This window comes from Geotrypetes seraphini, chromosome 11 (genome assembly GCF_902459505.1).
Source record: "Geotrypetes seraphini chromosome 11, aGeoSer1.1, whole genome shotgun sequence".
NCBI classification, from domain to species: Eukaryota; Metazoa; Chordata; class Amphibia; order Gymnophiona; family Dermophiidae; genus Geotrypetes; species Geotrypetes seraphini.
The window spans coordinates 114,607,730-114,621,427 of NC_047094.1; the positions used below are offsets into that span (position 1 = coordinate 114,607,730).

At 46.0% G+C, this 13,698-nt stretch overlaps 1 protein-coding gene across 3 annotated transcripts in view; it reads right to left on the minus strand.

Moving 5' to 3' along the window:
- POFUT1 (protein O-fucosyltransferase 1) overlaps positions 1-13,698 on the minus strand; it is a 92,027-nt gene that overhangs the window by 70,067 nt on the left and 8,262 nt on the right. For all 3 annotated transcript variants that reach the window (XM_033962793.1, XM_033962795.1, XM_033962794.1), the window contains exon 2: positions 4,406-4,527. In XM_033962793.1, coding sequence (XP_033818684.1) covers positions 4,406-4,527 — 122 coding nt within the window. The remainder of the gene's footprint in view (positions 1-4,405; positions 4,528-13,698) is intronic.

Genomic DNA, 13,698 nt, shown 5'->3' on the forward strand with positions numbered 1-13,698 from the left:
TAACGAGGTGTGTTTTGTGTTGGAGTTAAGGTTGCAATTGAGGTAGAGGATATTTTTTGCTGGTGTTTGTTGTTTTTGTGTGGTGGTCTTGTGCTTTGGTGGAGGTCGTTTTCCCCAGACGGTGGGAATGTGGTCTTGGCTGGTCAGTGGGCAGGATGTTAGGGTTCTGGTGGTGTGGATTTTTCTGGGTGGATGTGGTTGTCTGAAGGTTGCTGTCAGAATTGGGATGGGTGATAGGTGATATCCTGTGGTTTGCCAGTTTGAAATGAGTAGTGAGAGTATTAGGAGGGCAAGTATGATTTTGTATGCGTGATTTTCCATTTTGTTTGTGGGGTGAAAGATTCTTTGGATCTAGTATCTCTTTGGTTAGAGTTGTGGCAATGGTGTTGGTGGTTTCGAGAGTATTTTTTTTTTTAAATAGTAATCAGGCACGGAAGAGGATGGAGAGAGTTTCTGATCACTCTCCTCTCTGGTGAAGGTAATCGCCTATGTGTTTAGACTCTGGCTTGTGGTGGCGTAAGAGGAGTCTGGTCCCTCGCAGGTCGGGGAGAGGGGCGGAGCAGGTCTCCCACACTGCCTCTCCTCTGCTGGGCTCTGGGCTCTGAAACAAATGGCTGCGCTGCTGGGAGTGGAGTCGGGTCCCTCGCAGGTCGGGGAGAGGGGCGGAGCAGGGCTCCCACGCTGCCTCTCCTCTGCTGGGCTCTAAAAACAAATGTCTGCGCTGCTGGGAGTGGAGTCGGGTCCCTCGCAGGTCAGGGAGAGGGGCGGAGCAGGGCTCCCACGCTGCCTCTCCTCTGCTGGGCTCTAAAAACAAATGTCTGCGCTGCTGGGAGTGGAGTCGGGTCCCTCGCAGGTCGGGGAGAGGGGCGGAGCAGGGCTCCCATGCTGCCTCTCCTCTGCTGGGCTCTGGGCTCTGAAGCAAATGGCTGCGCTGCTGGGACGTGGAGTCGGGTCCCTCGCAGGTCGGGGAGAGGGACGGAGAAGGGCTCCCACGCTGCCTCTCCTCTGCTGGGCTCTGAAGCAAATGGCTGCGCTGCTAGGACGTAGAGTCGGGTCCCTCGCAGGTCAGGGAGAGGGGCGGAGCAGGGCTCCCACGCTGCCTCTCCTCTGCTGGGCTCTAAAAACAAATGCAATTCACTCTAAAGTGTCTGTACCGGGGCTCCGTCGATGCCATCACCCATCAGTGAGAATATGCTGCCTGCTTGTCCTGGGATAATGGGTCTCCAATCGTCAGAGCCTTTTTTTTGACACAATAAATATATGGAGTAATTCCCTGAGCCCAATTCTTCAGGCGGCACAGGCTCTATGGCCCGAATATCGAACAAACTTCTCACAGTGGCTTGTATATTGTTCGCCTTTTCCAGGCGCCCTGTGGGAGAGTCTACAAATCGATCCGTTACAGGCCAGGTAAATTCCAGCTTATAGCTAGACTAAATAACGTCCAGAACCCAATGGTCGGATGAAATCTGAAGCCAGGTAGATGGAGCAGCACAGGACGCAGAGACCTGGCTATGCCTGGATCTGGAAAAACTCTGCTTGTAGCCCTGGGAGAATCTCTGTGACATGAAAATGGAATATTGGCGAGAGCGTCTATAGCTACAAAAATTAAGAGTGCCCTGAGTCTCTAGAGCAGTGATTCCCAACCCTGTCCTGGAGGAACACCAGGCCAATCGGGTTTTCAGGCTAGCTCTAATGAATATGCATGAGAGAGATTTGCATATGATGGAAGTGATAGGCATGCAAATTTGCTTCATGCATATTCATTAGGGCTAGCCTGAAAACCCAATTGGCCTGGTGTTCCTCCAGGACAGGGTTGGGAACCACTGCTCTAGAGCAGTGGTTCCCAACCCTGTCCTGGAGGACCACCAGTCAGTCGGATTTTTGGGATAACCCTAATGAATATGCATGAGAGAGATTTGCATATAATGGAGGTGATAGGCATGCAAATCAGCTCCATTCATATTCATTAGGGCTATCCTGAAAACCTGACTGGCTGTGGGATCGTCCTCAGGTTCTAGAGGCAAAATAGGATCCAAAGCACAAGCGTATGGTCCCTGGACCACTGCCATGGGAGGAGCATCCATAGATAATAAAGGAACAGTAAAATTATCTTCATCTTCAGTAGCCCCCGCAAACAGGGCTCCCGAGTCACGAACAGCAGCAGACTGAGAAGTCGATGAGAGGCAGACTGAGAGGCAACACCTTGTTGAGTCAAGTCTGACATGCAGCAGAACTGCACAGGAGGACTCCAGCTCTCCTGAAAGCTTTCCACATAAAATTCATATATTCTGAGCAGAATATCATACCTGGGAGCAAGGAGTCACCATGTAATAACACTAACTTGTATTTCTTGGGCTGCGGGGCATCCGTGTCCTTTCGTGTGGAACTGTCACTAGTTCCAGGCCCTAAAAATAGAAAAGGCACCCAACGGGATAGCCACCTTTTTTGTCAGCTGAGAATGCAGAGGAGAGGTTAAGCTGGCTACTCTCACCTCTCTGGTTCGTGTGGCATGGCATGTGGTGCAAGGACGCTCCTAAAGAACAGAATTTGCATAACGTGGCATGAATTTGGGGTAGAAGAGCCCAAGGACTCCATCCCAACCAGATTTGTGGCAAAAAATTGAGTTTTGGAAGTGTAGGGAACTTTTGGAAAAAACCTTCACTAAAAACCAAAGATGGCCATCATCAAGATTTTACTGCATAAAACCATAAAAATAACTGACTTACTAAAGTAAAAAATCAGCAAATTTAGGATTTTTGAGGAGGGGGAACATAGGGGAACATGCATGAACCTCAAAACCCTGGACTAGTGCCTCTACTTCAATTCTGTTATAAACAGACTGGTAACATTCTATCTGGTAAAGCCAAATCCTATCAAATAAGCACGACTACAGCTTTGATAGTTCTTATAAAGTTTGCTTTGCTAGAAAGTATATTCAAAGTAGCTACTAGGTCCTGACATCATACTAGTGCCTCTACTAGTCTTCCATCAGAAAAGCTACTTTTGATCAAGCAGTATGGAATCTTTGTAAACTATCAAACTTCTGCATCACTATACGGTTGGGTTGCTGTTCAATGCTGAGAAAATTACCATATTGTTCGCTCCATAAGAGGCACTTTTTTCCACCAAAAAGTGGGTGGAAATCTTGGTGCGTCTTATGTAGCGAAGGTACAAAAAATTACACCCCCATACCGTTTAAAAACACCCTTCCTGCCGCCGAACCTTTTTAAAACACCCACATGCCCCACAACATGCCCGATGCCCCACAACATGCCCGCTACACCTTTGTAAAACACCCTACCTCCCTGCATGCCCACCACTGTCCGTCGCACCTTTTTAAAACCCCGCATGCCCACCGCAGTCTGCCCCACCGCTTAAAAATTACCTGGTGGTCCAGTGTGATCCCTCCCTCCCTCCCTGTCTCCTTTTCTTATTTCCCTGCCAGTGGCACGGAGGTCAGAAGAGTGCAGTGGTCAGGAGCAAAGCTTTCCACGCTCCTGCTTAGGCCCACACTGTTTTCTGAATGACTGCGATCAGTTTTCGCGGGACTCGCGAGAACTGATCGCAGCCATTCAGAAAATAGCGCGGGCCCAAGCAGGAGCGCGGAAAGCTTTGCTCCTGACTGCCGCGCTCTTCTGACCTCCGTGCCGCTGACTGGGAAATAAAAAGAGGAGACAGCTAGCGAGTATGGAAGAGATTTTAAAAGGTATCGAGGGTGGGGGATGTTTAAAATAGCAAGACAGCCGTCTAGGGAGGGACTTTAAAAGGTACCGGGGGGTGGGGGGATGTTTAAAATAGCAAGACAGCCGTCAAGGGAGGGATTTTAAAAGGTACTGGGGGTATGTAGGGGGGATGGGGATGATTTAAGGTACTGGGGGGTATGGGGCTAGCCTACCTGTCACTAGGCCACTGGGTCAGCCTGCCACTAGGCCTGCCTGCCCTGTCCCTGCCTACCACTAGACCACCAGAGGGGGGATAGGGTACAGAGCCTGACAAGGAGTATGGGGTTGGGTACAGAGCCTGGCAGGGAGAATTTGGTTCACAATGGTTTTTTTTTCTTGTGTTCCTCCTCTAAATCTAGGGTGCGTCTTATGGTCAGGTGCGTCTTATGGAGCAAACAATATGGTATCTGGAATAGTTCTGAGCTTGGGAGTCACTTACTTGTATGCTGCTTCAATCCTGCTTGTCAAGGAAGAATGCAAAATTGCTCACTCCCTCCATAAACAGGATTAAATCAGACAATCAATCACTCCCAACTTCTTGTGATTTGTATGTCCTGTAGCTATCAAATTAAGGACCTGAAGAGACTGCTGTACATGGGAAGAGTTGTACATTTTCAGATCTATGAAGTAAACAACTTTGCTGTTCACATCTAATCTAGATTAGATTCGTAAATGGAACTCACATTGGAATATGGAGGCTGTTGATGTCGATATTCAATCCAAGGAGGTACAGCCAAGGTCCGATTCAGCATCTTTGCAAATGCCAAGGATCCCAGGAAATGGTCCGCCTGATTGCCAAATCTCCCTAACATAGAAAAAATAACAGTCCTAATAACAACTGGAAAAATTCACACTAATGCAGTCATGAAAAAGATTCACAGAAAAATTGTCTGCTATCCATGAAGCAGCTAAAATAAACCAATATTAGTTTTGACAAAACACAAGAGGAAATTTCTTGCTCACTGATCTAAAATCAATGGTTTAGAAGGAAAAATTCACAGCATTAGCAAGATCAGAGAAAGAAAAAGTTAAGATACTATACTCCTGGTGGAATTCTGTACAACGTACAATTTACACACAATTCCTCATCCTCATAGGATGCACAGAATCCTGTACCTGATATGCAGAATTCAGAGCAGGCATAGACAGCTCTGCTTACTCTTTTTCCCCCTCCAGCGCTAAGTAAGAAGATGAGGAAGTGAACCACTGCACAGTAGGATTGCAGTTCACATGAACAGTTGGGTCTAAGCTGGCACAGGAGGACATGACTTGCTGTGCAGCAAGTCACTTTCTCCTTGCTATGGGAGCTCTACAGGGAGGAGAAAACAGACTGAGCAGACTGCTGCTGCCTGCACATTTACCAAGTCAGTTGTCAAACAAAAATTGTTCTCTTTAAAACCTGATGTACAGTTTACAGGTAAAAATGTATCTGCAGATTTTCCACATATACACTTTGATTGAGAGGTGCCTCCTACAATCCACATCATGCAATACAATACAATACAGCTTCTTACATCCTGCAATTTTTGACAAGGAATCATTGTAGCTTTCAGCAAGGACTACATTTATGATCCCAAACTAGAAGTGAGCAGATTCAACATGGATTGTTCATGATTGGAGGGAGAAATAAATGGGAAATGTTAGACCACGGATAGTGTATGTAACTACAAGGGGGAAAAGGTATGTCTTTAGTCTTTTCCTGAAAAGACAGTGTGTGAGAATTTGTCACAGATAAGTTGGTAGACTATTCCAGATGTATGGTCCAAGGAACTCGAAAGAAGAGTTAAAGAGCTTTTTCCAGCACTGATAAGATGGGAAAGGTATCTTAAATCGTTGTGTAAATCTTGAATTGAGGAAAGTGTGAGAGACTGTAATACAAGTCACTAGTCCGCTGGAGCTTTCTCCATAGACGGCCTTGTGGATCATACAAGCTAGGTTGAAATGAACTGGTTTTTTGACAGGTAACCAGTGTAGTTTTAGCAGTAAGGGATTGGAAAAATCAGTCTTGCAGCTGCATTTTGGAGCAGTTGCAACCGCTTCTGTTCTTTCTCTGTAATGCCGTAGTAGAGAGAGTTGCAGTAGTCTAGGTAGGGCAGCAAAACAGCTTATGCCACCCTCGTAAAGCTATCTTGGGTCAGAACTAATCTGATCAATCTTATTTGGCTTAGTCTGAGGTAGAACCCTTTGTAAGGGATATTATCTGGCTCTTGAAGAACAGAGAAGAATCTAGGGTAATTCCTAGCACCTTCACTCAGGTTTAGAAAATCTTAGGTGGTTGGTGTATCTGGAGTTCTATACTATTGGTCTATTTCTGCTACTGAGAAATAATAAACTGTAGATGAGATTGCGGCTTAGTGATAACAAAACATGCATATGACAGGATGATTTCCCTTCAGAATAACCAACTTTGATCACATCCTTGGAGAGGACAGTCTGTCCACATCCTCTATCCTTCTGCCCCAATTCCATGTATTGGCTTCCTCAAGAAAGTCCTTCAATGATAGGGGTATGCAGTCCTTTGACTTGACAAGGAAAATGCAAATGACATTTTCCTTGCCAATTCAGTGCAAACTTCCCTAAATTTCTCCTCATAATGTGGCTCATCCTTACTTAGGAAAGGTTTATCATTCTTCAAGCTTTCTTAAATCACTTCTCATTCTTTTTGTTTTGCATCCATTATGTTGCAAATTTTAGTGTCATTCACAGTAAGATTAAGTGGGAAAATCAATCTACTACTAGTGATAATTTCTTTAGCAATACTAGGCATATACAGCGTTGTTCCCAAATGTTTCCAGTCACACCCAGGCTCAAAGAATATAACATAAGAATTGCCGCTGCTGGGTCAGACCAGTGGTCCATCGTGCCCAGCAGTCCGCTCACAAGGCGGCCCTCTGGTCAAAGACCAGTGCCCTAACTGAGACTAGTCCTATTGTGTACGTTCCGGGTCAGTAGGTAACCACCAGGAAGGGTGACATCATTCACTGCGCCCAGTAAAGACAATGCAAAAGTGTATTGTCACTTTAAAAGTCTCGAGGACCGCTTGTACTGCTCATGCGCCGGTGCCTCCCCATTTGTCAGCTTGCAGGACCAGTAAAAAAAGCTAAGAAGCCAACTAGGGGTGGTGGGAGGGTTGTGAGAATATCTGACTGCTGTCCTCGAATAACATCCTATATAATAAAAGGCTAGCTGCGCATGCGCACTCCTATTTGCGTGCTTCCGAGATCAGTAGGTCTTTGGCCGCAGGAGTGCGCATGTGCGCTAATACATCACCAGCCACCGATCGCCTCCTCAAGCCGGGACTGCAGCTAGCCGCCGATCTCCGTTCCTCCAGCGGGGGGGGTGTCTGGGAGAAGAGGGATCGCGGCCGCTCAGCGCCCCCACCGAGGAGCCCAGCAACTTTCCAATGCCCGGGACCCGAGTCCTTTGCCGCCCCCTCCTTTCCCTTCCCGCGGGCCCTACTGGCGATTTAAGCAGCGTGTGCAGCAGTCTTCACACGCTGCTTCGAGCCCTTCTACTGCCCTGATTTGCTCTGCCGCGTCTCTGATGATGTCATTAGGGACGTGCCAGAGTAAATCAGGGCAGTAGAAGGACCCGAAGCAGCATGTGAAGACTGCTGCACACGCTGCTTGAATCGCCATGTGTAGTCGGGCCCGCGGGATGGGAAGGGGGGGCGGCAAAGGACTCGGGACCGCGTTTGTAGTCGGGACCACGGGAAGGGAAAGGGGGGTAGAGGAAACGCTAATGCTGCTGCACAGGGAACTGGGGGGAGGGAAATGGAGGGGGAGGAAATGCTACTTTGGACAGACAGACAGAGGGAGGAAGGGAGACAGAAAGAAAAGAAGAAAGACACAGGGGCAGGTGCACAGGGAACTGGTGTGAGGGGAGGGAAATGGAGGGGGAGGGAATGCTGCTTCGCACAGACAGACAGAGGGAGGAAGGGAGACAGAAAGAAAAGAAGAAAGACTCAGGGGCAGGGAGATGCACAGAAAGACAGACAGACAAAGGGGCCAGGGACAGAGACAGACAGAAATAAAGACAGCGGGAGTCGTGTCAGGAGGGGTGCGGGATGCGGCAGAGGGAAATTTTCCAATGGCTGCAACTGGGCGGCTGTCGGGAACCTCTGATCAGGGGCAGAGCAAGGTAAGTGTATCATAGGGATAAGAAGGAGGAGGGGGGGAGAAAAAGGAAGGGTCGCCTACTGCTGGACAGGGGGAGAAGGAAAGAGGTGCTGCTGGACAGGGGGGAAGTAAAACAAAGGGAGAAGGGCTGCTGCTGCATAAGGAGAGCAGTGAAGGGGTGGTGGTGGTGGACACAGGGGAGGTAAAAGGAAGGGACAATGGACAGGGGGAGCAGGTAAGGGGTGGTGATGGACAGCCAAGGAAAAAGAAAGACAGAAAGAAAGAAAGCGGCTAAGGAGAGAGAGAGAAAGAAATAAAGACACACACACATATATTCTAGCACCCGTTAATGTAACGGGCTATAAGACTAGTCTGTTATAAGTAAGTAACTGTGCTTTATTCTAGGACAAGCAGGCAGTATATTCTCACATATGGAACTCCATAGTAGAGAATGACACGGTAACCTCGGTAATGGGGAGAGAAAAAAGTGGTCGCTGCGGGTACGGGGAAAAGGCCATTCACCGCCCTGTGGAGCGGTGAATGGCCTTGACTCTGTAGTTAAGTGAGGGAAGGTGCGCAGTCACCAATTGTGCGGTCCAGCAGCCCCCTCCCTCCGTCCTTTTGATCGTAACCATCTAGGCATCTCCCTCCCTCCCTTCCTTCCCCTCACCTTGCTTTTCTCATCATCTCGACAGAGTGAAGGAAGAGAATGACGAGAAGATGAGGAAAGCAAAAATCAGACAACAAAGGTAGAAAAAAATTTCTATTTCTTTTCTTGATTTAGGATAAAGTAGTATTGTAGCAGTTTTCAGTATAAAACTATTCGAGGCTTGTGTGGATGGGATCAGATGGTTTGTGGGGATGGGGACTGAGCTTGTGGGGATGGGGCAGGGACCGAGATCGTGGGGACATGGCAGAGACCGAGACTGAACTCACGGAAATGAGGCGGGGGCAAGGATCAAGTTCACAGGGATGGGGTGGAGACGGGGACAAATTTTTTCCACGTGTCAGTCTCTACTCCCTAGCTGCCAGGATCATGTGAGAGGTATTAATTTTGCATTAACATGAGTAGAACTGCTTGGCCGATCCAATTATCCCATCTGGAATGATTCTCCAAACAATAGTGGGATGTGAAGGTATGAACTGAGGACCAGGTGGCTGCAGAGAACACAACAGTACAGACAATCCTGCTATACAAACATGGTTCAACAAATATAGATTCTAAGTAGAACCCTCCAAACCCATCCACCCTCCTCAACCCAAATCATCTTCATACGCTGCAGACATTGCTTTAACTTTATGTGCACAGGAACAGATTTCCAGCCTAAGCATAGCAAAAAGAGATACAGTCTGCCAGCCATGTGGAGATGGTTCTCTTGGTAACAGGAGCTCCAAGTCTGTTTGGATCAAATGACAGGAACAGTTGAGTGGAAGTTCTGTGAGATTTTGTCTGATCCAAGTAATAAGCTAATGCACATTTATAGTCCAATGTGTGGAGTGCAGCTTCACCAGTGTGCGAGTGTGGTCTTGGGAAGAAGACTGGAAGTACAATGTATTGGTTTAGGTGAAATTCTGAGACTATTTTTGGGAAGAATTTTAGATGCGATTAGAGAACCACTCTTTATCATGGTAAAATGTTGTAAATGGTAGATCTGACACAAGTGAACATAATAGCCTTACTGAGTCAGACCAATGGTGAAGCTCATTCTTACGATAGCCAATCCAGGTCACTAGTACCTGGAAAAACCCAAAGAGTAGCAACATGCCATGCTAACAATCCATGGTATCAATATCAAATCATTCAACTGACCTACATTGATAACAAGATTCATGGAGAGTGATCAAAATAAAGTTTATAAAATTACTCAGAGATACGGAACTCTGTAAGGAAGGCTTGAAAACCTGACTCTCACTTTTACTGACTCTCACTTTTACTGTTTGTCTTTTACCAGAATCATTTTTTCAGTCACGAGTGCATTTTTACCAACTGCATTTCACCAGGAACCTGTTTGAATCACACCACTCGGGTCCCCTGAGGCAGGGAACGAAACGGGGCCACATTGGGACTCCCAAGTCCTGCTTAAGCTAAGTACTATTTTAGTATATACTACAACATACAGTGACTCTCAAATACATTCAAATCTTTAAGTATAAAAGTTTTTTGAAATAGAGTTAAGCAATATTCTGTGGAGTCAGTGATCAAAGTTTTTATAAAACAACAATGACTGGAAGGTGAACTCTTCACCCAAGGGAGGTTTTCAAGCCTTCCTTACAGAGTTCCGTATCTCTGAGTAATTTTATAAACTTTATTTTGATCACTCTCCATGAATCTTGTTATCAATGTAGGTCAGTTGAATGATTTGATATTATAGCCTATTTCTGACCTCAGGTCTATAATCATTATCCCTGAGCATCATAGTAAATTCAACAATCCATGGCAAGCAGTGGCTTGCCCCATGTTTCTTAATAGCACACTATGGACTTTTCCGCCAGGAAATTGTCCAAACCTTTCTTAAAATCAGATACGCTATAATAATAATAATAATAACAGTTTATATACCACAGGACCGTGAAGTTCTATGCGGTTTACAATGATTAGAAATGTTACAGATTGTTCATTCAATCTGTAACTTTGTTTATTCACTCAAACAAAGTTACAGATTGAATGAACAAACAAAGTTACAGATTGAATGAACAAACAAAGTACAGATTTAGCGACAGGTAGTTCTTGCACTCGGTTGTTAAGGACTAAGATTGAATAGGTTGGTTTCTTAAGTATTTCAGGAATAGATATGTTTTCAGGCGTTTCCTGAATTCTCCATAGGTAGTAGGCACAAGCAATTGTTCAAGGTCTTTACCACATAATGCTGCTTGATGTGCGAGAAGCTCTTACCACAATCTCCGTCAATACATTCCAGAGCTTAACTATTCTCTGAGTGAAAAAATATTTCCTCCTATTGGTTTTAAAAGTATTTCCCTGTAGCTTCATCGACTGTCCCCTAGTCTTTGTAATTTTTGACGGAGTGAAAAATCACTAACTCGGCATGCAATGTAATAGATATGAAGAATACTACTTTTCAAGTAAGATGTTTAAGAGATGAACATAAGAATTGCCGCTGCTGGGTCAGACCAATGGTCCATCGTGCCCAGCAGTCCGCTCACGCGGCGGCCCGTAGGCAAAGACCAGTGCCCTTACCTGCATACTTTCTGGTTCAGCAAGAACTTGTCTAACTTTGTCTTGAATCCCTGGAGGGAGTTTTCCCCTATAACAGACTCCGGAAGAGCATTGTAGTTTTCCACCACTCTCTGGTTGAAGAAGAACTTCCTTACATTTGTACGGAATCTATCCCCTTTCAACTTTAGAGAGTGCCCTCTTGTTCTTCCTACCTTGGAGAGGGTGAACAACCTGTCTTTATCTACTGTCTATTCCCTTTATTATTTTGAATGTTTCAATCATGTCCTCTCTCAGTCTCCTCTTTTCAAGGGAGAGGAGGCCCAGTTTCTCTAATCTCTCACTGTACGGCAACTCCTCCAGTCCCTTAACCATTTTAGTCGCTCATCTCTAGACCTTTCGAGTAGTACCGTGTCCTTCTTTAAGTACGGTAACCAGTGCTGGATGCAGTATTCCACGTGGGGGCATATCATCGCCCGGTATAACGGCATGATAACCTTCTCGCCCTTTTTGCTGCTGCCACACATTGCGTGGATGGCTTCATCGACTTGTGGTCCAGCACTCCCAAGTCTCTTTCCTGGGAGGTCTCTCCAAGTACTGCCCTGGACATCTTGTATTTGTGTATACCTTGTGTATATCTTGTTACCGACATTCATCACCTTACACTGGTTCATAGTCCTAAGCGCGCGAGACAGACAAGCGCTGACAAATGAGCGCCGACAATTCAGCGCAGGACTTCATCACGCCGAAGAAAAACCTTCTTTTAAAGGGTTCCGACGGGGTGGGGGGGAACCCCCCCTTTACTTAATAGTGATCGCACTGGCGTTGAAGGGGGATCTGGGGGGGGGGGGTTGTAACACCACATTATACTGTAAACTCAACTTTTTCTCTATTTTTTAGGGAAAAAGTTAAGTTTTCAGTATAATGGGGGGGTTACACCCCCCACACACCCCTAACGCCAGCACGATCTGTCTCTCTCACTTAAGACCGTCACCCCTTACACTTATCCATGTTAAACCTTATTTGCCATGTTGCAGCCCATTTCTCAAGCGTGTTTATGTCACATTGCAGATCTTCGAAATCCCCCTGTGTCAACACTACTTTGAATAACTTCATATCATCTGCAAATTTAATCACCTTGCTTGTCGTTCCAGTTTCCATGTCGTTTATAAATATGTTGAAGAGCCCAGGTCCAAGCACCTAACCCTGCCCCACTCCACTCGTGACACTTTTCCAGTCCGAGTATTGTCCATTTATCCCCTACTCTCTGTTTCCTATGTTCCAGCCAGTTTTTAATCCACGTGAGTATTTCACCCTTGATTCCATGGCTCGCAATTTTATGAAGTAGTCGTTCATGCAGAACCTTGTCGAATGCCTTCTGAAAGTCCAGATATACAATGTCGACCAGGTCACCCTTGTGTATGTGCCTGTTTACTACCTTGAAGAAGTGCAGTAAGTTTGTCAAACAAGATCTGCCTTTGCTGAAACCATGCTGGCTGGTCCTCATCAGACCGTGTTCGTCAAGGTGATTAATGATGCGGTCCTTTATCAGTGCCTCTACCATCTTTCTAGGTACCGAGATTAGACTCACCGGTCTGAAGTTTCCCGGGTCTCCCCTCAAACCTTTTTTGAAGATCGGTGTAACATTCGCCACCTTCCAGTCTTACAGAATCTTTTCCGTTCTGATCGACAGATTGGCTATTAGTTGAAGCAGACACTAGTGCTTGCAGACTTCTTCAAGGTCAATTCTACGACAACAGACACATGAAGAAGCTGAGGTTTATCAAATCCAGGTATAGCAGCCACTCTGTACAATGAGTTAAGCTTTCTAGGAGCTACAGGAATGGAAAGTGGAGTCTCCAGATTTTTATAGAAAATCTCTCGCAGAATGTCATTGAGAGGACGCTTCAGCAGCTCCTTTGGTGGCTGGTCTCAAACTAGCGGCCAGCCAGGTACTATTTTGAGGCCCTCGGTATGTTTACCATAATCACAAAAGTAAAATAAACACAGTTTCTTGATCATATGTCTCTAGCCTTAAATTACAATATTATTAAGACTTAGCCAAAGGAAAGATTTATAAACTATAAAGAGGTGTACCTTATGCAAAATTGTAATTTATTTAATAGGACATTAACTATTTTTTCTGTACCTATAAATCCAAAATGTGGCCCTGCAAAGGGTTTGAGTTTGAGACTATTGGTCTAGAGCCTCTAAGAACTGCTTACTATATTTGGAGTCCGCCTCCAGTGGAATAGAAAGGTCTACCTTTTGTCGTCTCTGGTTTCTGCTTTCATCTTTTCACTCTTTTCTCTTCAATCCAGCATCTGCCCCTCTCCCCCTCCCATATGGTATCTGCGTTCTTTCTATGCCCCTCTCTCCTATACCAGATCTAGCATCTTTGTCCCTCTTTCCTTATTTCTCATCTGACCCCCCCCCTTCCAAGCATCAATCTCTCTCTACTTTGTCATTCATCTGTCTCTCCTCTTTCCCTCATCTGATCTCTCCATTCCATCCTAACTCCTTCCCCTCCTCTAATCTCCCTGCCAGCTGTTTCCTTCCATTTTCCTCCTCCCCTGTCCAGCAGTACCTTCTCCCTTTCCTCCTCTCCTTATCCGACAGTAACTCTCGTCCCTTCCCTTTCCCTTCTCCCCTGTCAGCAGTATCCCCTTCCCCTCCCTTGTCCAGG